At 41.6% G+C, this 24,516-nt stretch overlaps 1 protein-coding gene across 16 annotated transcripts in view; it reads right to left on the bottom strand.

Annotated features, from left to right (window-relative positions):
• Positions 1-24,516, bottom strand: part of EPHA5 (EPH receptor A5) — a 365,570-nt gene that overhangs the window by 45,633 nt on the left and 295,421 nt on the right. For all 16 annotated transcript variants that reach the window (XM_059722183.1, XM_059722189.1, XM_059722186.1 and 13 more), the window contains 5 exons: positions 23,786-23,971; positions 12,771-12,832; positions 10,168-10,377; positions 7,000-7,149; positions 1,087-1,280 (listed from right to left, as the gene is read on the bottom strand). In XM_059722183.1, coding sequence (XP_059578166.1) covers positions 1,087-1,280; positions 7,000-7,149; positions 10,168-10,377; positions 12,771-12,832; positions 23,786-23,971 — 802 coding nt within the window. The remainder of the gene's footprint in view (positions 1-1,086; positions 1,281-6,999; positions 7,150-10,167; positions 10,378-12,770; positions 12,833-23,785; positions 23,972-24,516) is intronic.

The raw sequence follows: 24,516 nt of genomic DNA, 5'->3' as shown, positions 1-24,516 counted from the left end.
AATGGAGCCACCTTGACTTACACTGGTTGAGAATCTGTCCTCCTGAGTTTGTGTACAGGGCAATATGATTAAAACTAAATAATTTAATGCTGCAGATGAAAAACACTGTACATGCATAATTATAAAAAAGGGAGTTATTCTTTTCAGGCTTCTGGTACCATGGAATTTTTATTGTTTAGATTACTAGCCAGCAGGAATTTAAAAATAAATATTTATAGTCCTCTTTCCCTATAATCTCTACTTTAATTGTAGGCTTGGATTTCTCATGTTTCACATTAAAATTGCATACTGTTTTTTTTCAGTTAACGTGGTTTTAGAAAAATAATTTGTGTACAATGTTTAGGCAACCACAAGGGTTTGTAATTTTGACAAATGGTACAAACGGAGGTGAATGATAACGGAGTTAAGAAACATGGCAAGAGGACATGTGTGGGTAGGAATGCATCTGCAAACATTTAGCTTGGCTAGTCTCAAGAATTTCCCCACAAGGGTTTCTCTTCTCTTAATATTACCAGGATAAAGTCAACAGAGAGATAACTGAAATGGTTTTTATTATATACTTTATGGGCCAAATTCTGCTTTCCCTGGCTGCACCTACACGAGACGCTTACTGCACAGTAGCTCATTACTACTCCGCAGTAGTAATAAGCTACAAGCTACTACACAGTCAGTGTCACCAGGATGACGGTTACTGTGCAGTAATTAAGTATTTGGGTATAAAAGTACTACATGACTGCGCAGTAATAACTTAATCAGCATCTTATGTAGGCACAGCCCCTAAATCCAGTACATAGCAGAATTAAGTCAACTACAGAGCTGGGACTATAGAGGCCAACTCAAGTGCTTCAAAGGTAAGTTATGCTAATTTTACCTGCTATAGCATAGAAGCATTTATAAAGTGATTCAGTTGTCCACATATCTGACAATTTAAAGAGAAAGAGTTGGCTGGGAAGACTATTCTGGGGATAATAAAGATCTTGGTAGATCTGCAGAGTCCTTACTGACCAAATACTAAAAGATACTTCAATGTCAGGATATTAGGATACAAGTCTTTCACTGAGAAATGGCTTCAGCCTGAATGGGTACCTGTTTGATGCATTAACCAAAGTCTTCAAGCTGCTAGGGTTACGGATGAGCTTATCCAACATGCTGACAATTTCATCAAATTTGGGCCTGCTGTTCCGGTCTTTCTGCCAGCAGTCAAGCATTAGCTGGTAAAGAGCTACTGGGCAGTCCATGGGGCTTGGCAAACGATAGCCTTCCTCAACTGCTTTAATCACCTAGGGAAGACAAAACAGAGTGTTTTTCCCATCTCTGAAATGCAAAGGGTTTTAAACAGAACCTTTCATAGCTGGCAAATCATTCATTATTGCTGCTTTCCAAGGCAGCACACAAGCCTTTGCTTATGAGAAGTAAAATCAGCAACAACCTGATCCTTTTCATGGTATAAACTAATTAAAATTAATTTCAGTTAACAGAAAAATAATTCAGGGCACAGTAACACTGAAGTCAACAGGTCAGATTCCCAGGTGTTACTGTGACCTGAATTATTTTTCCATTCACTTTAAGGGAGCTATGAAAACACTCCAGTTGAGGACCAAGCCAATTGTTTAACTCAATTGTTCAACCCAATCGGCCTGATCCTCAACTGGAGTGTGTTGTCATAGCTCCCTTAAAGTTAATGGGGCTATCTTTAATTACACCAGTTGAGGATAATAGCACCGGTGTTTATTCTTGGATTCTGAGAACAGTAGCATATGGGCCATCTAGCATTTCCTTGGAATAGAACTTCTTTTAATGAAAAGGCACGTGCTGGATCATACATTTGTTTTACAACAATAAAAGTCCAACTTTATTTCAAAAGAGACTTTGAATGCTAAATGATGGATACATTCAAGGCTGAAGCAGCATAACCATCTCATGTATCATTCAATAATGTGAGGGTCTAGTAATTTATTATTGTGTACACATTTCTTCCAGGAATTGAAAATGTCTGCAAAATGCTACATGTAAATTAAAAACAAGGGAGGGCCTGGCCATTGATTTTAAATGCAAATACAAAAAAACCCCCATGATTTTGTACCAGTTATATTTAAAGCAACTAGTCCACACATGTAAATTCTTGTGTCCTTGAGAAAGAAAAGACACCGAACAAAAATGCAATGACTGATTCTCTCTCTATCTCTCCCTTGTTGTAGACCAAAAATAATCAAATCCATTCTGAAGACAAAATAATTTGTTTTCAGCATGTCCAGGTTGTTTTAACTGAAACCCATTGAATGGATCTTCGAAAGAACTCTGGACATGGCAACTATCCTTTAGACACCTAAATAAATGCCTGCATTTTTACAAAAAAATAAAGCTCAGCTCTGCTTTAGGTACACAAAATATATGAATGTACCAAGAAATTCTTCATACCCCTTTCTTCATACTCTCTTCTCCTAAATCTGTTGGCTACCAGAGGTCAGAGGTTGCTCTCCTGGGTGGTGAATGTTGTGGCCAACCACAGTGCTCTGAATGTATGCTTTCCAAAGAGTCCCTTGCATTCCTCTCATTTTTATGCACAATGTGACATATGATTTAAAATCACATTGTTTTCAAATATACTCAGTGGTTAGCAAAAGTATTGCTGTAATTTTAATTTCGATTGCTTTCATCCTGCCTTGGGGTAATGTTATTCAGAAGACAATGGAATTCCAGGCTGAAAACCCAACTTCCCTGCACATATCATTCCAATCCACACATCACTCTGAAGTCTGAGCCCAGAAGTGGAAAGCACTGGCCCAGGAGTGGTGTGGGGCTTTAAAAACTTGAAAGGACACGTTTAGTAGTAAAGAAAATTACATGGTGCATTATATTACTCTGAACAGCTGCTTCTGGTATTGAGCACATCTGAAAATCCAGCCTTACTGTTGAGGTCATGCAGCATTTTTCTGCTGACATGACACCTGAACCAAAGACCACTGATGTCAATGGGATGACTTTTAGCAATGTCAATGACAGCTGGAGCAAATGTATGACCTTCTACCTGGTTTGGACCAAAATTCAATCATGACTTTGTTCTGCAGCAATGGTTTTGCTCATAGCATGATAAGCTAAGGTGTACTTTATCTCCTGCTTTGTCTAATATTTTAGCACTGTTTCCGGTTTTAACGTGAACCCAGATTCGCAGCCATTGTATAAAAAAAACTATGCAACAGGAGCAAACGAATACGTGAATCTTACATGCTGTATTTTCATGCATATTTATAATGTGGAGGGACAATCCCTCCAGCATCAAGATGTCTAGCAGACAAGCTGGCATCAGCATTGACTATCTGAACTACATCTGCAATGAAGTTATACATGCTTTATATTCCTGGCAATAACACTGCAATCAATAAGGTTAATTCAATTTACAGGATGTTGTCCACTCTGGCAATACACTGTAAATGGCATCAAAATACTTTGAGATGCTATGATGCTGAAACATCTTTTTTTTTTTCATCTGCAAATGTTTTGGGGATCCAGCAGTAATGGGAATAAGGGCAGAACCAAACGTTTTCAAGTCACCGGCATCAACCACAAGGAACAAATTACTGCACTGTACAATTTTGTTCACCCGGTGCATGTGTCTTTAGAACAGCTGATGAGTCAAATTGTAGGCTAGAAGGTTTGTGGACCTATCCCCTCCCAGGCCCTTTGTTTATGGGGTTATGTTGGTTGGCTTAGGGCTGGCAGAGGGTATACCGGGGTGATTTATACCTACAATAGCAGTATACTTGGACAATAGCAATATACTTGGCCTTACATTTCCACAGTATCACAGATTTTAAGGCCATCATTAGTCTAGTAACTTGCATGAGGCAGGCCATATAATTTCATCCAATTCCTCCAGCAAACCATGCTTTCGTGGTTGTGCCAGGGCATATTTTTAGAACTCCATCTAGTCTTGATTTAAAAACTTGATTTATAACCTTCTGAGTAATCATGACTGCCACCCTGGGTCTACCTTGACATGGATGAAAGCAATCTGGATATGCAATAATAAAGACAGTTTTGCTAGCCAAAGACTATTTCCAAACAGTGACTTTTAAGTGGCTGTAATTATAGGTCACACAGCACATAAGAATGAAAAGAACTCTCTGATGAGGGACTGAAATTCATGCAACCAGAGCACAGTGGTTTACCACATAATGTCCACAAGCAATGGAAGCAACTTATGACTCTTGCCAACGGGGGGTGGGAGTTGAGAATACAGAGGAGGGGAGATGAAAAACTCTCTAGGAATTTTCATGTACCAGACCCCTGAGTTAAATTTCCTTGCTTCCTATAATCCATGCTACTGCCAAGTATATACAGTACAGCCACAGAGATAATCAAATCAAAACCTGGTCAGGAACCAATGCTAATTTCAACAGAAAAAACTCTGATTAATTCTTTAATCTACATGTAAAAAGCCACAGCCATACACAGCTTTTTAAAGATGTGTTTGTGAAGTTCACTCCCTGTACAATGGGATATAGTTAAATTCATGTCTTTCTGGTTTTGTTTTGTTTTTATTAACAGATATAAAAATGCCAATTATTTTAGTGCTTACTGTCAATAAGAGGGATTCCTCTGGCAGGGGAGTGTTATCTTGCTCTCACCAGCCTGAATCATAGTTTATAGTCTGGCTTTTATAGAACTACATCTGTGTCATTCCAGTGCATTTATATTAAAGATGGTTACAATTGCTAAATTCAATGGCAGAAGAGAAAAGCCAGGGCCCAAACTGCTGCATCCTTTGCACTGGGCATGGAAAAAAGTTTCCGCATTACATTGTGATAATCTCCTGGGTAGATGCATGCAGCATGGCTACTAAACTCCCTTTGAATGTGATAGCATCTGGGATGGAGGGATTATAGGGCATTGTTGCTCTGAGGCTACAAAACAACAGGACTGCCTGCCTGACAAGCAGCATTCTTTTTTATCTGTGATGGAGAGATATTGTGGGTGGCTTCTTTGGGGCAGCTGAAGGGGAAGGAGGAGAAATGTGACATAATACTCCTAGGGGCAGGTGATTACATACTTACTGGGGCCCTGCTGCTGCCTGACTAAGCCTCGATGCTGAGGGAAGCTGTGCTGACTGCAGGTGTCCGCCATATGGGGATCAGGACCTGTTCTGATCCCCATGTGGCCAGGAGAGCTGTTCTGGCTGGGATGCAGCAGTCCTGGCTGCTGGGACAGCTCTCCCAGACATGTGGAGATTAGGTCTGGATCCGATCTCCACGTGGCTGGGATGCAGCAGTCCTGGCTGCTGGGACAGCTCTTCCCCACCTGGTGAAGATTGGGACCAGCCCCTGTGTGGGACTGGTACCCAGTGGAGTCTGGAGCTCCCCCTGGCTGCTGCAGGTGGGGCAGAGCAGGGCAAGAGCAGCCCCGGAGTGAACTGCTCCCATTGGGAGCAAATTTGCTCCTCATGGGTGCACATTCACATGTGTGTGAGGGCACAGTTTAATGCCCCCCCTGAATTTTCTGCAAAGAAAATTCAGGCACATTAAAAGGTGAGAGACAAAATATGGGTGAGGTCTCAAAAGAAGCTGTCCTTGTCAAACCATGACTAAAGTCAAGCAACTAGGACCGGTTATTAGGTTTTTAAAAATTATTTTATGCTCCCCCGATGGGTTAGAGAGAAGTAGCAGCCATTGAGAAAGGGAGTTTAGCTTTTTCCCACCCTAACCAAAGATTCCCTGCAGGGTGTCAGCACTGCAGAGAGGCAGCACGTGGGAGGTGGCAGTGAAACTGTCCCTATCCTGTGTCACAGGGGACATAATACCTTCCTCTGCACTGTAGAACCTGCTGTACAGCTTCCTGCATTGCATTGCATACAGTCTAGGGAGAATAGGGACTAGACAGAAAAGAGTTTCTAAAAGGCATTAGCAGGAGCATGGCCTGGAGTCACTGGAAGACATCTCATCATAGGATGACAGGGTAGCTCCTACACAGAATATTGCCTCAGCCCTGGCTGGAACATAGAACTGGGAAGGAACTTCTGGGCCACAGAGTCCAGGTCTTAGCATAGACAAGCAACCATTTACCCAGAGATTCTGAAAAATCATTAAAGCACAACGGCAGACAAACCAGGAGCAACCTACAATATGCCACGGATAGAAGCACTGGAGATAAAGGTCCGGCAATGCTCTGGCACTGTAGTGACAGAAAAGTGGCACTGCAGTGACAGAATAGAACTGCCAAGCTACATCTACAGCTGCAGCAGCATCCCACAACAATGAAAACACACCACTTTAATGGCACATAAATTTAAGGCTTCATTCTGCAGGGTTCTGAGCACAGCTTAGTCCTCTTCGAGATCAAGTCTCTGCTCCATTACTGTCCCTGGCATTGCAGCAGTATTTAAAGCCCTAGGCCCTGGACCAAGATGCTATTGTGCTAAGAACTTGACACATGCATTGTGAGAGACTGCTCTCATTTAGTGTTTATACATTTTAAGGCAGTCAAAAAGGGTGGAAGGTGAAGCAATTTCCTTAAGGTTGTTAGCTAGGCCAGGATTACAGCCTAGATCAGTAGGCCCAAATTGCTCTACTAAAATGCCCCCTTTTCACTCAAGAAGGCAAGCACTTACTGAAGGGGATGTCTCCCTAAGCTTAAGCTTTACTGGACTGCAAGAGTTTGTCAGTGTAGCTGAAATTATATCATTCATCAGTATATACCCTTGGATAGACCTCTGTCCTAAAATGTAATGCAGATGAGCTCTGGTTCTAGCAGCCTTTGGAGAGCTGCAGCAATCTGCCAAGGGAGCTGGACTACTCTGTACAGACATATTTCCCTTTGTGCAAAACCTGTTTTGAGCTGCTACATAAAAGAGCATTGAACAATAGGAATTTCAGAGGGAAAGCAAAATCACTTCACTGGGGGTTTTCCAGCAGCTGTCCTTTTCAGACTGAAAGCCTCATGCCAGTTCTGTCTTTCTGATGAGAAAACAATCTTGTCTGGTAGCGGCTTTTACAAAGCGCTTACATCTTGATTGGTCATCTCCCAGTAAGGTCTCTCTCCATAAGACATGACTTCCCACATCACTATCCCATAGCTCCAGACATCGCTGGCTGAGGTGAACTTGCCAAAGGCAATGGCTTCTGGTGCAGTCCATCGGATTGGGATCTTGCCTCCCTAGGATGAAAAAGCAGAAAGGGATGTTGGGGGAGAGGAAGAAACAGCAATTCTTAGAGTGCCAAGAGGTATTGTTTCCTCTCTTGAAAGGTGCTGGAAAGAGATGTAGAATTTTAAAGTAAATCTGTTTGACAGCATGAGGCCCCTTTCCACATTCTCCCAGCCCATAAGCATGTGTAGGCTGACTACTAATTGACTGTCCTGAAGGTTTGTTGTTTAAATTCTGTTTGAATGCTAGAACACGTATAGGATCAATGTCTCAATTATGCTGCACTGGCTGGTAGGGGAATAAACTTCCCCTAGTCTCTGAAAGCAAATGGGGGAGGAACAAATGTCTCCGAATCTGGGGGCGACTTTGATTTAATGTGAACCTCATGCAAACTGCAGGGTGGGTGAAAGGTGGTTTGAATTAGGCCCCAATCCTGCTCTGCAACTAGCTGCATGAGGATGAGTCACTGACACTTGTGAAGTTAAAGGCTGGTGCCTGTGAAAGATGCACAGTGATCAGGCTATTTACAAAAAACATCACCAAATCTTTCTCCCTGGCAGTATCCTTGTTTGTGTGAGGGTTTGTTTTTTTCAGTTTGGTTTGGCGTAATATTTCTTGCCTACCCAGCACCACTCTAGATATATTTAGCACGTTTACATTTTTTCCCCTTTTAATTTCTCCAGTTTTTAGATTCTAAATTTTATGTAAATTATAGTTCCTTTTTTAGGAGAAACAATCATAGAATCATAGACTCAGAGAGAAGTAGGGCTGGAAGGGACCTCCATAGGTCATACAGTTTAACCCCCTGGGGGAGGCAGGGTCATCCCTATACAAACCATCCTATACAAATACATAATACCATCACTAAATACATCTCTTAAATAGGTTTAAAAGAAATGTTACCCTTCAGTTACCAGTATATTAAAAAATATACCTCTCTTTGATGCTCCTAACCCCTCATGAGGGATGAAATCAATAGGAGAAAGGGCATAGCATCTCAGGTGATCCTTTTTAATTAAAAAAAACAAACAAACACCAAACATTGGAGTATAGTACAAAAAAAAATCCTCATTTTAAAATTATTCTTCAATGAGGCATTATTACTTCAAACCTCTAGACAGAGGGAACCAGATTCTCTGTCAGTGTCAATTGGCACACTGCAGCTTACTCTAGCTTAAATTCTGGGCCCTAACCCCCTACATGTACAATAGTTGGGTTCTAATGCGACAATGCGCAGTTAGACACCGGAGCCCACACAGCTCTTTGTAGGATTAGGATTCAAAGTGTCTGTGTCTGGAACACTGTCATAGGGTCACAATAAGCTGCTAGACAGAATTGCTCAGGAAAGAGTGAATTTATGTTACATGCATTACAATGCTTTAGTTTTGTCTATAAATAGGGGATGAACTTAAATAAGATGTTCCATCCACTGTAACTATTAGAAAAGGTCTTCATTTTTACAATGCTTGTCATTTACTTTTTCAAAGTATATCTTAATATTTTCATGTCTATTGTAACATAGTTCTCATTTTATGAAAAGCTTCTAGGGGCCCTAATCTGTCTGTGTGACTTTTTTAGGCATTCCTCTGAGTGGTCTGACAGACCTGTTTTTGATATTGGCTGCCTTGGTTCCCTCAGGGTTAGCTGACTGCTTGGAACAGCTTCTGTGTTAATAAGTTATTCTTCTCCCAGCCCTTCAAACGTGGGCTGCGGAACACTCCTAGCCATCAGTCTTACTGGAGAACTACGCATTTACTGCACCTACGACTGGTCCATGTTTTAATTACAGAAACCAACTTAGATTCTTCCCTTGGAAGAAACTGAATGGGTTTAATTACCCCCTTTTAGTAACGCACTGGGTGCATCTACACATGCAATTAATGCGCCTCCATCAAGTGCCAGTCCTAGGCTGGCAGGAGACACAGGGGCAGTCCCAATCTTTGCAGGGCAGGAAGCCCTGTCCTAGATCTGGCAGCTGCTTCCCAGCCATGTGGAGATTAGGACTGGTCCTAATCTCCACCTGGCTCAGAGGCAGCTGCCCCCAGAGTTGAGACAGCTCTTCATGCCCTACAGAGATCAGGGCGGGGACAGAACTGCCCTGCTGCCAGGACAGCTCCCCCCACCCCATTAAGATCAGGGCTTAGCCAGGCAGCAGTGGCCCCCTGCTCCCTGTGCTGACTGGGAGCAATTTGCTCCTGGTCAGGGTATACACATGCGCTTTGGTGCATTAGGTAATGCACCATTTTTCTACTACCCATATGTACTGGTACTAGCAAACGGTGCATTAGACTAATTTCATGCACAGTAATTGATGTGCACATGTAGACAGCGATGCTTTTCTGTGCATTAAATTAATCTAATATGCAGTAAAGCATCTTGTGTAAATGCACTCACTGGGTATGCAGTTGGTTGTGTATCACTTCTCTTTAAATGTCAAACTGCATTAAAAAGGAGCTTAAATTTAGGCTTCTAAGTCTCCACTTAGATACTTAAATAAGTAACCCTTTTTTCTGCATGAGTGTAGAATTCAGCAGCACTCCCTGAAGACAGTGGGAGCAGCTGGGTACTCAGCACTCTTAAACATCAAGCCATTTATAACTAGGTGCCAATATACAGATGTAAGTGGCCAGACTGCTATGTTACTGCTTTTTTTCTTTTAATCTCAGCTGCAATACACTTCCTCTTTTGCACTAAGGCCAAGCTCAATTCATTCCCCTAAATGGGTACATTTTCTGTTCCAAAAATAATAGCTTAACTGAAATCTGCCTAGATTGGAGGCATCAGACTGACTTGCTCCCAACTCACTGTCATGGGCAGACAGCTTTGTTTCATTGATAACATTGAGCAACACATGCAAGAGAGGTTGGCACGCAAATAGTCCTAAATTCACTAGTTGTATGGGCATATAAATTAAATAGCTGCAAGTAGGTGTTGAGCCCTCTTGAAAATCCAGTCCCAACTTCTGATAATCCCACCTGCAGTCTCCATAATTTCCCTTAGTTTATCATTTCAGCAACCCAACAACATACCCTTGTGGTATAGGCTGCTTCAGGGTCATCTTCTAGGACTCTGGACAGTCCGAAGTCAGATACTTTGCAGACTAAGTTACTGTTGATTAGGATATTTCTGGCAGCAAGGTCTCTGTGTACATAGCCCATGTCAGACAGGTATTTCATCCCAGATGCAATTCCCCTCAGCATTTCAGCTAGTTGAATTACTGTGAACTGCCCGTCATTCTTCTGCAAAGATAATGGAGAGTTTCAATCAATCAGAGTTTGTAGCACCTGGAGTTACATCCATGCACAAATAACATTTCAACAGCAAGTACCATGTGAAGGAAAAGAGCAATTAATAATTAATTGCCACAGTACTCTGACCAAGAGGCTTCTGAAGGCTTCCCTTCTTGGAATAGTTCTCCCTAGAGACAAAGCTAAGAAAAAAGAGCTCCTTTAAGTCAGAGCCAGGGAGTTACATGTTTGGGATGACGACTGACTAATGGATTGCTCACAGTGTATATACATATTTGTGTATGTAAAAATCCTGCAGATGATTAACCCTTAAAGCCAAGGCAACAGACAACAAGCGTGTAGAGATTGCATCCAAAAAGCTGATGGGTGTTTTGTTCAAATGACCTAATCATGGCTTGTTGACAAAGTACCATCAAAATACCCATAATTTTTTACTGAATTTGGCCCATTTGGAGATTTTTGTGACAAAAGGGAGGCATAAACCTGTGTTTCTCAGTGGGCATGTCTACACAAGATACTTTACTGTGCACTACACTAATGTGCAGTAATCCATCACTGTCTACATGTCGTGGGACTTACTGTGCAGTAAATTAGACTAATGTGCAGTTTGCTAGTACCAAGTAATACAGGTACTAGAGTAACCACACATTACCTACTGTGCAGTAGCACACATGTAAATGATGACTGGGAGAAGTTTGCTTATAGTCAGCCTAGACAGCAGGGGGCCACAGGAGGCAGGAGGAACTGTCTGTGGCTCCTAAGCACAGCTCGGGATCACACTCCAGCTCAGTAGTGCTGCTTTGGGGCGATGCCCCGTGGCCATGCAGTAGCAGTACCCTGAGCTCTCCCCTCATGTTGCTTGCTTTGGGGGTGGGGAAGCTTCCTGTTCCCAGTCCCAGCACTGCTCAGCTCCTGGCTACGCCAAGGCACCGGCAGGGAGCAGGAGCTGACTGGAGCATGAGATGCATGGGCACTGGCAGGGCTGAGGGAATGGGAAAGCTCTCTATCCCTGGCCCATCACTGCAGGGACAGAGAGCTCTCCCATCCTGGTGCTTCTCAGCTCCTGGCTCCTAAGCAGTGCCAGGATTGGGGACAGAGAGCTCCCCTGTCCCTCACAGGAAGCAATGCAAGGGGAGAGTTCAGGGCTCTGCTGCTGCTCAGCCATAGGGCACTGTCCCAAACCAGCACTGCAGAGACAGGCTGTGATCCTGAGCTCTGGCTGCGATCCTGAGCCCCTGTGCCCTGTGCCAGCCTGGAGCTCCTCCTGGCTGCTGCAGGGGGGCGGAGCAGGACAGAGAGGCAGAAGCAGCCCTGGACTCAACTGCTCCTGTGTAGATGTGTTCCTGTGGGCAGTTAACTGAGCCTTATTTTAATGCACAGTAACCTTAAGGTGCATTAACTGCACATGTAGACGCTCCCAGTGTGTAGCTCCTTACTAGTGGTAGATAGGAATTTTCTAAAGAAACAGTTTTTTGTTGAATAATGCTGATTTGTCAAAACAGGCATTTCTTCTTGCTGAAGACATACCAGTTTCAATAAAACTATTATCTGGAAAGTCTGTGATAGAATTTATGGCCAAAATGAGTGTGACCTTCCCCGTGACAGCCATCAGCCCACTGGCCAAGGAGCTTATTCAGGACATGGGAACCTACGCTCAAGTGTCTACTATTCCTGATTCAAAGCAGATATTTGCCTATGAGTCTCTTATACCTGACAAACTGCTCTAACCACTAGCCTACATAATCAGTCTGTCTCTCTCAGTAGCTCCTGCTGAAACTGTTCCATTTTGTATAAACAATTTAATATTCACTGTGTTACAGCAGAGGCATATGCAGGCGAGAGAAACTACAGACCTGTGGTCAAGACATACCCTTGAGACCTGGGAAATCCAGATTTAAGTTTCTGGGGTGAATCAGGAACTACAGAGACTGAACTGGGTATCCCTTATTCTAGTGAGTGCTCTGACTACCTGCCTATTGGCTATTTGAGGAAGAAGGGAGCCTGTCTGTCTGTCTGTCTCGTTCTTCATACAGAATGTTGAAAGCCTTGGTTTCATCATGATGAACAACAGGAATTTTTTTGAAATTTCAGACAGCATTGTGAGCAAGCAAACGATTCCCACCCAAAGTTAATCTTTGCTGAAAGATGAATGAGTACTTCATAATTTATCATTATTATGTATTTGTTTTGCGGTATTACTTAGGAATCTCACGCAAGGACCAGAACATAATTGAGTTAAGTGCCGTACAAACACAGGGAAACAAGACAACTATGCTATTCCTGTCTCTACTGTGGGCTTGGAACAAGACCTTTGGGCATTTATGGCTGCATGTGTTCTATAGAATAATTCAGGAGGAACAAGACATGGGCACTTTAAGTCTTACCTTCAAAAATGTATCCAAAGAGCCATTCTCCATGTATTCGGTTACTATCATTACTGGTTTACCTGGAAAAAATGATGACTGATTTATTATCAGTAATTCATTTAAAAAAAACATGGACTGTCCACTCTGTTTCTTAAAGTGGACATATAGGAACAGATTCTCTTCCACCTATTGGGCATAGATCTAAGTGGATGGACCTATGCAACAGAGGTTGAACTCCAACTCTACCATAAATTAACCTAGACCAGGGGTGGGCAAAATGGAAGATCCAGCCCATGGCAGACTCCATTTCAAACTGTGACCCTGCACTGTCACGGCATCGCTGCTTCTGGGATCTCCATAGAAACCGACCACATCGATGTGGGCAGGGGCTGCTGGGAAATGGAATCTGCTGTGGGCCCAATGTGGCCCATGGGGCAGATTTTGCCCAGACCTGATCCAGACATATAGGGCACCCATATGTGTGCCTGATGCCTGCTCCAGCAGCCTCGACATCTTGTGTATTCAGTGTCCCTGCACTTCAAAATGGCAATGGCAGCCCTTTAACTAAAGCTGATTCAACAAGCTTTAGTTAAAGTGTCCCTACCACTATTTTAAAGTGCAGGATGCTCAATACATGAGACGCCTTGGGTGCTTTAATTAGAGTAGCTACCAAGAGCCACTCTAATTAAAGTACCCCCCCACCCCACCCCACAGAATATGTAAAGATGACCATAGGCTAGGTACAGACATTCAGAAAGTCTGAGGTGGAATCAATCTAAGTTATGAAGTTTTCAGTAAGCAGCATAATTTAGGTTGGCAGTGAACAGAACACACATTCCCCCTCTGGTGTGTGTGGTGGGAAGGGCAAATCTTAGACTTGGGTCCACAATTTTTAAATCAGCCTGTGTGTGCCGAGCTTCTTTTCTGTTATGGGTATAGACTGGTTTCCAATCATTTACACAGGTGAAAGCATAGTTTCATAGTTGGTAGGGTTGGAAGGGACCTAAGCAGATCATCTAGTCCGACCCCCTGCCATGGGCAGGAAAGGTTGGCTGTCTAGCCTCCTTTTGAAGACTCTAGCCTCCTTTTGAAGAGGCATAGTGCCTGTACCTGGCCACAAGTCTTTAGGAGATATTCAGATGCTTATACACGTACATCAAGACTGCTCCAACCCACTGTATTTACAACGCATTGGAGCAAACTTGATTAATCAAGTCTGCTGGAACGTAGTAACTACCACATTCCAGCAGACTCCAGCATCATGTGTATCAGTGTCCCCATGCTGAAACATGGCAGCAGGGGCACTTTAACTAAAGTTAGTTCAATGAGCTTTAGTTAAAACATCCCACTGCCATTTTTCAGTGGGGATGCTGATACATATGATGCTTTGGGCGCTTCAATTAGAGCGGCTTTCAGAGCTGCTCTAATTAAAGTGCTTCAACCATCTCCACCCCCCTCTCAGAGCATGTGTATAAACGTCCATAGTGAGAGAGAGTTTAGGATATCAAGTCTAGACAAAGACAGGGGAGAAAGTAGCATTGTTATTAACCTAGTACAGAGAGATTTGATGATAAGGTCACATGGGGATTCTTGGGCTGAGGCAGAAATTAAGCCTTAATCTGTTGAGTCCAGACTGTTTCTTAATCACCAAACTATACTCCCTCTTTTTGCTTCCAGGAACTAAAAGCCTTGAAAGGAACCTACGTGGATAAATCCTTCTTCATGGCATTAGCTTCCAGTACAGCAGATGAACTTTCCCAACCTTCCTGGAAAGCTAAGTAAAATGATGAGGAGTCATTTTTATGGCTGATGAACTAGATGTGGTAATGAAGGAAGGCTAGAAGTGTGTTATGTTTAGCTGATAAGAACCAAAGGCTGAGGTGGGAGGTGACTGCTCTCTATACATACACCAGTGGGGTAAACAGCAGGCAAGGGCAATGTGGGCAGAAGAACAAATGGGCATAAACAAATTTTGGCTGGAGAGTCAAAGGTTTCCTACCATAGTTAAAGCAATCTTTTGGAATAGCCTCATAATAGGATAAGTCAGGGCAAGAAACCTAACTGGTTTTAAGAGGGAACTTGGCAAATTAATTAAAGGAATTGTCTGACATTGTTGCCTACAATTTTAGTTGACTGGATTCGATGACCCAGAAGGTCCCTTCCAGCACTGCTCCTTACACTGACCTACTCACAGCAGACACAGAACAAAGGATGTAAAACTTTGAATTCAAAACCAAAATTCCCTCACAAGCTACAAACCAGCTTAGCTGTATGGAGTAACATTATTATGTACATTGTTGAAAATATGTGTTCCAGAGGGTCCACATTGTAGTATCTCTTCCACAAATTCACCTTGGATGCAAGTCCACTTATTCTAAAACAACTTATTGGATCTACAGGGTTGTATTTCATTAGGAGTGGTGTGGGACTGGAGAGGTCAGTGCTATCTCCAGCTCTTTTGTCTACATGTAGCAGTCCCCCTGGTGAAGAAAATAATCAGTATGAGAAACATGATCAGTGAGAACACGGAATGCTCTATGACCTACTTTGCGGGTTGGGATGTTTTTGCTTTGTGGAACTCACAGCTACATGATATCACTGAAGCCAAAACTTGTCAGTACTTAAAGAGAGATAAGACATTTCAAATGTACAGTAAGAATATTAATATTTTTCATATTAAATCATAAGATAATTTATGGGAAGAGATAAGCTCATGCTTTAGGGCTTGATCCAATCTCTCACTATTGAAGAGAGGTGATCCCATAACTGCATACTCAAAGGTTCCTTCCCCTCAAGCAGCTTGCGTTGGACTAGCTGGATCAGAGGTTTGATTTTGTGCAGTGGTTCCTATCTTTAAAAAGAGGTTTCAAGTTCTGTGCCTCCTAATGCACCCAGGCAATCTGCTGGACTCACAATTAAAGGCAGCATTTGCTTTTGACAATTCTGTACAGTCTCTAATGAATACTTTAACAAAAAAGAATTTCCTTAGCCTATGTGTACTGAATATGCAGCCTAATTCAGGAAGGGAAAAGGGGACCAAAATAAAAGTCAGTAATAAGACCTGGTCTCCCATTGTTGACAAGAATAATAATGTTTGTCCAACTCCATTTGATTAATTTTCATGCCTGAGTCATTTTAATGGTAATTATATATAGTTTTTGCTCAGTTTTATATCTAATTTCTCGCTAGCTTGCTGCAATGACATAGCAATAATTAATGTGGTGTGCTCCAGCTCTTGTAAATTCAATGGAATCTTATAAGAACATGTAAATTATTTTTTATTTAAATCAATTTCCATTAGCTGGCATGAAGCACAGACAAAAGAGAAGCTGTCAATTATTTTTAAAGTGCATTATAAATGTCTTGTGTAGAAATGATCAGTTAGGCCTACTACATGTCATAACATGATTATAAAGGTAAATGCTCCTAAAAATCATTTCATATTCCACTGTTTAAGTTGATCCTAATCTCTCTGCTTTCCTGTTAGGTTAACCGTTTGACTAATTGACTGTTTAATTACCTGCACAATAAATGTAATTGTGTATTTGCCAATCAAAACACTGATTGCTGTGCAGATACTACCCTGGAGCATAGTGGGCTTGCCTTGCTTTAATTTTTTAATGAATACTGCAGTTACTGGATGAGTTAAAGACTTGGCAGCAGTATTATCATTCATTCAATGAAAGCACCTCCAGGATTTGTGCAAGATCTGAGCACCACTGTGCTAGGTGCTATGTGAAAGCATAGTAAGAGACACCTTCTGCCATAGAGAGCTTACAATTTAGAGCACCAAGGCAGAGAAACAGAGGTATGAGGTAAACTGATCCAATGTCACCAAGCAGGTCAGTAGCAGAGTCAGGACTTGAACCTGGGTCTCTTCCAGATAGGGGTATATTAAATGACTTGACCACGAAAGTCATACTACAAATCAGAAACAGAGCTTGAAATACAACCTGGACCTCAGCCCTGTGCCCTTCCTACACAAAGAGCTATCCCACCCCCCCATGGGGGGAATTCTATGCAAATGCTCAAATAGCTCACAGGGTGAAACTCTGGCAGGTCTGTCATCCTTGAAAAAAAACTGACCCATGACTTCACTTCTTTACCCCATGACCTTTTTCTGAGCTAACATCGCTTTTGCATGTTACTGCTCAAGAAGTGCTGAAGTACTGCTCACCCTCCCCCCGATCCTGGCTTAGCTGGGAATAAATTAAGCTGTTCACCAGCATAGTTTAGATAGAGGAAATGTTCTAATTTATCCAGTTATGTTAGTGAAGCTATTTTAAAAGGATGCATGGCATGGTACACCCCACACATCCAAAGTTCTCATTAAAGTCAGTGGGAGTTTATGGTGTACAGCTAATGCAGTACGTGGACTACATGGATCTAATTGGCTGAGAAGAGAACACTGTGGTCACTCTGATTCCCTCTCAGTAACAGGACAGTGCCTCATGTCACAAAACATCACATATAGTGTGGGGCAGGTGATCTACTGGGCAGACTCACAAGTTAGTAGGCTGACCATATGGAAATCCTGGAAAACCAGGACACTGCCCCCACCCCTCCACTCTGTGCTCTCTCAAGTCAGCAGGGGCAGGGCTATGTGCCAGGTAGGCAGCGGTGCATGCCTGCCTACCTGCCTGCAAGGTACTCCACACTGCACTGACTCCTGGCCAGACTGCACCCTTGCCCCTCTGTTTCCAGGATACCCATTATAATTCCCAACAGCCAGCCAGAACCAGCTTCTGAAATCCAGGATGGTCCCAGTTAAAACAGGACATATGGTCACCCTACAATTAAGCCAGTATAAGGACTTAGCCATCGGCAAAGCTATAAAATAACGACAAATAATGCTCTGCACTTATATAGCACCTTTTACATACGATGGTCAAAAGATTCTGGAAATTGTAATTAGAAAAACTTTGCAAGAGCCCTCCTGTCTGCCTTGCCCCCCACCCCCCTCTCCACTTTATGGAACCTTTTAATAAGGCACTTCATGTAAATCTTTTGCTTGTAGTCACTAGCTTCCTTTAATATGATACTGGTGGAGACAGAGGCAGATAATACTAAAGGCAGCTATATGGAACTTCACTGGCTTGCTGCACTTTGCTCTTGATGTGTATCAGCAGAACTAGTCTATTTACTCAGAAGCATGCTGACTGCCCTTACCTCCAATTATTATACATATAAGATAAATAAAGGGTGGATAGAGTACAGCATCTTGGAGGAAATGCTCGGTACATTACAGTCTCCAGCCCAGAGGCTGATTCTTCCTAAGATTCTAACGCAGTCTGGGGCACTGTAGATTCCCATTGTACTGTTCCTTGAAAGGCTATTTTTTTAACATGAAAAATCAGCCTTTCAAACAAAGAGAGGCAATAAAACTCCCCAGAGCCAGGGCTGTGTGTCCATGCATGCTTCATCAAGGTGTCTCTGTGCATCGTAAATGAGTAATTTAAGGTAAAAGCCAGGCTCTTTAGTCATCTGTCATAAAATCTCTGCAGACTACGCTGGTATTTATGATGTGCCCAGTTTAACAACAGATCACAAACTAACTGCAATGTGGAGTCCCTTATCTCTGACACTTAAAGGCAGTGTTCAGGCAAGGATGGCACCTTATTATGACACCACCCTTAGGAGTACAACTTCTGGTTCCTGACTTCAGTTTCAATCAGAAGAAAAATATCAGAAGATTTCCTGGCACTTATGTTTCATTATCTGTGTGCTGCAGGTTGAGCATAATTGTAGAATAAATTAGCATCATATCAGAAAGCATGAAGCTAAGGACACAAATATAGTGAGTTTCAACAAGGTAAATTAAAAGCAAATGCCAGCCTTTCTAAACTATTGGCCTGATTCTCATTTTCACTAAGACTCCTCCTTGATAGTGTGAAGGGACCCCAAAGGGGATGTAAATATTATTTATAACAACATCTAAATGTACTTTATTCACTGCCAGAGCAATGAAAAGAGGCATTAGATATACATCAAACCCTGGTTGTCCTTGTGCAGCAGAAATATCTATCTAAGGACTGGTTTAGAGGAGCCTCTGGAAAAGGAATCCAAATTCCCCTCACAGTGTGAAAAAGTAGGCTCATTAAACCACACCATATCCTTCAGCAGACAGTCTCACTCAGAATTAAGACGGCCTTAATTCAATTTAGATTAATTCACTCTTCTATGTAAATTAAACTAAAACAAATTAAGGCCACTTTAATTCTCTATGAAAATGTCCATGTAGGGTTTTAATATGGTTTAACTAATCCATGCTAAATTTCACATCTTTAGTGAATATAGATTAATGATCCTGAATCTGCCCACATAGACAAGGGCTGAGTTAAATGTGCTTCTCTCACCCTCATTACCACAGTATCTGAGCACCTCACAATATTTAACATATATAGCCCCACAGAACTTCTGCAAGGTAGTGAAACACCACCTTAATTGTACAGATGAACACTCAGGCCCAGAGAAGCTAAGTGAGAAGCCTGTGAGAGTGTGGAATTGAAACCAGGATTTTGTTTTGGTTTCCTTTAAAAGCAGAATCATAGTCTAAAGTGGATCTGAATCATAAATGGGGTTAGCGATTAAATGATGGAAGGTTTGTTGAAAGACAAATTTAATAAAATGTTTTTGTTGCTAATCTTTGGCCCTCTAGCCCTTGGTAATATTAGAGTCTGGGGGTTGTAAAAAAAAAATGGCATGTAAGTGATCCAGCAAGTGGCTGATTTTTCCATACAAACATTAAGGGAGCTGCATGCTTGATGGAGAAATTTCACATGGAGTAAACAAAGGTGCTTGAGCTGAGTGAGTTTGAAAGTACTGCACAGGGAAAGGGGACTTGGAAGGGAGGATGCAATAGCTGTTCCAGATTTCCATTTGAATAATCAGAGCTCCTTGTTTTAGGACTCTTCCTCTTTTCAAAGAAACAGAGTCTTAATGTAACACAAGACAGTTCTCGTAATTTTGATGAGACCTGATTATGGCACAGCTACAGAGATGAATAAAAACCTATGCCTGCAATACGTTCTCTTGCATAGCTGCATCAAGGAAAAGGTACATTCAGAAAAGAGCGTAAATAAGACCTTAATCAGAGGTGTAACAAGGCAATTGAGTGCTGAAACAGCAGTGACGCACAAAATGTGGCAGTGACTTGTGGTTGGTGCTGGTTTGACTGGGGGGGTGGCAGTGCTTGCTGCTATTTTTTTCACCTATAAGGTGGTGCCTGGGGTGGCTACCCCAGTTACCCCACCTTAGTTATGCTACTGACTTCAGTACAAGCTGAGAAAGATATTGATGGACTACAAGTCCACAAATCTCAGACTGAATTACGGCAATAAATAATGACTAGGCCAAAAAGGTACAGACTATAGCACCATGCAGACAGGGTTGCAGAAATAGAATATAGCAAAGCAAACAGACTGGTGGACTGATGGTTTAAACATGTAAAACCCTCTCTTTGCTCATAGAATGTATTAGTTAAAACAACCTACACTATCAATTGTCTAAGAGGAGGTGCCATAGGTTGCCATGGCAGATGAAAGCAAAGGGACTAAATAAAAACAAAGTTATTAAAAGTTTGTTTGGGAGAGGGCAGGGGAGTTGCTAGGATTTTCTGATTCTTTGTTGGCAGATTTCTTATTTTTAGATGAATTATTATCTATATAATGTAACTTGCATGTGTACACCTATCTGGAAATGATAATTGTACATTCAGTTGCAGAAGTATGACACTGCTGAGTACATTACTTCTGATTAGAGCTGTGTGAATAACTGATTTGGGGACAGGATTTCGTGGTTGATCCAAAACAGACAGAGAGAGAGAAAAAAAAAATTCTAATTTAGCTTGAATTAAATATATGTTTCTATTAGTTTTTCTTCCCCAAAAATGATAGTTTCAGAATCAAACTCCAGAAAAAGTTTGATTTCCTTTTTAGTCATTTTTAACTATTAGTGGATTTGAAAGGCTACACAAAGTGCTTTCAGTGGTTCAAATCCTTTCAGGCAACGAGGTAACTTAACCTGGGTCTTTCAAAGCCTGGCTGAGTGTTGTTATGATTTTAGATTGTTATATAAAAGGCACTGCTGCTACTATGTCTTTACCTGTTTTTCATTAATCTAGCCCCTATATTTTTTGCAGCTGAAAGTATTCCATAAATTAACTGCAAATGCACCCTGTAGTTTCTGATCATCCACAGCCTCTTTTTCAGATAATAGCTTATTTGTTGGAAATATATACATATGCCTAGCTCTATCTCTGTTTCCTGTCCCCTCACCTGCTACCCTGAGATTTATTAGCATAACCAGGCCCCTACGCAGCTTCATGACCTTGAATTCAATGGAAACAGTCTCACTGGCATCAATAATCTTTGGATCCAACATTGTCACTTTATGAAAAATATTTTCCCTTATGCTAAATGTGATATTCCAGTCTGTTCCCCACAAATAACATCCACCCAAGGCCCAGAATGTGTCAGACTCAGGCCTCTTTCAGTAATAGCTTTCTTAGAAATACAAAATATTACAGTTTAAGGTCTAGTAAGGACTCTGGAGCAGTCAGAGCTATCATGATGCTTTTATGCATACTAAGGCCATGTTAGGTCAACTCTGAGAGTGTCTGACATTGATGTTTACTCATTTTAGTTTTTCTTCACTCCAAGGTTTGAACCTTTGAACTCAGTGACCTAAATCACATGGCTTTTCATCCTACATTAATACCAACAGAAAGCTCTATAACAAACTATGATATGTGTTCAATGGCAAAGTATAGTATCTATTACAAGATTTCTGGCTGTTAGGTGAAATACTTGAAATCTACCTTTCAATGTACTGTTTTAGGGATTCTGTATAAATTAACAGAGGAAAAGAACATAAAGGCAAAAAATACTATTTTTCTCTAGGCTTTGAAACATGCAAAATGCAGAACTGAATGGGCAAATTGGAGAGGTTAGTGACTGAAGACATCAAACTACTTGATTTTCACATGCAAGTGCAAGCTCTGTATACTATCAAAGTGTGGAGGTCATTTCTTTGTTATTCTGCTTTCTCCTACCCTAGGACTTTACGAAACAAAACTGAGTGGAAATGTAATAAAAAGCTGTCAATTGCAAACCAATATCCATTCTTCACAGGCTTAATGGCTGGAACTTTTATAGTCTGTTTTGCAAATTACTATTAAAATACCTCACCACACTGATTTAAAAAGCCATAAATGACTGTGAAAAGCTGCCTCTAGTGAGTAACAAATTGGATGCAGTTGGCTTCACTATTCATAATGTTGGTGTTTGAGTACTTCTAACCATGCTTTGAAATTAACACCTCATTAAGGTGAGTGGAAGGCTAAAGTTCATGTCTTTGAAGAAGGCTCTTTCCTCTGTGAGGCTTGGCTTAAAAATTACCATATGTACCTGAATACAAAAGGAGGTTTTTTCCCCCAACAGCATATGGAAAAACACTCTTTGTCTTATATTTGTATAAAAGGAAACCTCATTAAACACATTGAATATCATTAAATTAATGGCAAAAGCAGTGCATTCTCAGTAATGGAAACCAAGTATAAAGTTGATTAAATTCAACCAACACTAAGCATGCTTATAAAATGATATTGGGCACATATACTGATGGGAACCCACCATGAATATAGGTTAGTATAGCCTATCTGAATAATGTATATATTAGTACCCGCTGTGCGCAGTTCCCCTCTGCACCAACTCTTTTTCAAGTCATGGTGAGCTACTACATTGAATACATTTCAACTTCCTCTTCACCCCCTCAGCTGAGCTGCACCTTTCTTTCCCATTTCCAATGATTCCTGTTTCTTCATCAGCCTTAAGTGGCTGGCAAACATCACCAAATGGGGCCCCAAACTGTTCATGCAGAATCCCTCTGTGGCTCCCTTCTCTCAGCCTGCTGTACATAATTAGTGTGGCCTCATCCTCTATGAGGTGGAGCTAGACCAAGTTGCCCTGTGCCTCATCTGCATGTAAATTTTTGGAAGATCCCAGGACTCATGACAAAAGCACCCAGATCCAGTCATGACTTAGGGGCTAATTAGCATGTGGATCCATTTTGCAGGTATTTGAAGTACACACACATACCGAGCAAGTGCTGAGCTATGGGGTCATTGAGAATTATACATTCTGCAGCCTCCTTCAATCTCGTAGCTGTGATCCCAGGAAAAAGGGATAGTTATTGGCCCAGCATTGTCAGCAGTTCCAGGGAAACTTGTCTTAATGAATGTTCTCCATAGTACCGGTAACCAAAGGGCCTACTGGCATCTGTTGCCTCCACCTGCATCCCTCCAGGTTATGTTCAGCCCCATACTTTACTCTCTGTGTGTTCCTCCTTCCCCACCTTGGTTTCTGTGATTTTTAATGATGATAAAAGACAGTGTTCCTCCACTTCACAAATTGCTGTCTCTGAAAAGGGGACAGAGAAGGCCATCTGACCCAGAAACAAAGACACTTCTCCATTTCCTGTGGGTTAAAAATTACACATTTACAGAAAAAAATGGATGGAATTGAGAGTATAGCCCCCTCTAGTTTGAAGAGGAAGACTGATGTTTGTGCACTTAAATATTAAGGCTTTGGTCTCATAGGTGACTCTATGTGAGTGCAAAACACAAAGTTAGTTGCAGGGTCCAAACCTAGTGATTATTATTAGTATAGGGGCATTGTGGTGTAGTAGACTATCTACAGTACTAGAACACAGAAGACCCGAGTTCTCTTTTCAGCCCTGTCACCCAGATGAAGTGTGAGCTGGGGAAGCCATGTCACTTTGCTGCTTCAGATGCCCTTGGTTTCACTATAATATGAATAATCTTCAAAGAAAAATAAAACTTATGAACTAATCTGACTGAAAATTTCCATATATTTTAGTCTGTGAGTTCATAGTTTGAGTAACTACCATTTTTCTTCAGAGATTTTTTGTGAGAATTAAGAAGTTAGCCCTGGGACTATAATTAAGATTTATGCCTTATTTTTCTTAATTAGTCAGTGTTCAATGAGCAAAAGCCTGCAGAGCCGGGTACATACTTTTTGTGACAACACCCTCCAAGTGAATGATGTTAGGATGGTCGAACTGTCCCATAATGCTCGCTTCCCCCAGGAAATCTCGTCTTTGCTTCTCAGTGTAGCCCACCTTGAGGGTTTTGATGGCCACTGGAAACTCACGTTTTCCTTGCAGCTTCAGACGTCCACTACAGACTTCACCAAACTCACCTTCAAGAAACAATGCCAGAAAGAAAAATATCATTGGATAGCTGGAAAACACCCCTGAATAACGGAATACATAACTGATACAAAAACATGGGCCATATTACAAGATATACAGCTAGAAGGGGCCACTATGCATGGAATATCACGCATTTGACAGTACTACAAAGTCACAAATTTTGTCATTTTGGAAGACATCTGACCCTGAATGAGTGCCAAAACAATTTCAAGTGATTAAAAGCCCACCAAATCCCTAAGCTGTTACAATGGGTGACTGTCACTACACTTAAAAAGCTGTGTCTAATTTCCAATTTGAAATTTTAAAACTTTATGCCTATTTAAGAGCCCTGTAGTATCCCATAAGTCATACGTAATCCTATGTTGTGATCGAGTCACTTAAATTTCTCTCTGGTAAGTAAAATAGACTGAGATCATTTTGAAACTTATACTTTTCTAAGCAGAAATCATCCATACAGCTCCTTTTCTAAGACTTTCCAATACCCCAGTAGCAGGATCACCAGCAGTTCATACAAAGGCGACACACAATGGTT

Source organism: Alligator mississippiensis, chromosome 2 (genome assembly GCF_030867095.1).
Source record: "Alligator mississippiensis isolate rAllMis1 chromosome 2, rAllMis1, whole genome shotgun sequence".
Classification (NCBI taxonomy): domain Eukaryota; kingdom Metazoa; phylum Chordata; order Crocodylia; family Alligatoridae; genus Alligator; species Alligator mississippiensis.
The sequence above is the reverse complement of the archived record's forward strand: the minus strand, read 5'-3'. Positions and strand labels throughout refer to the sequence as shown.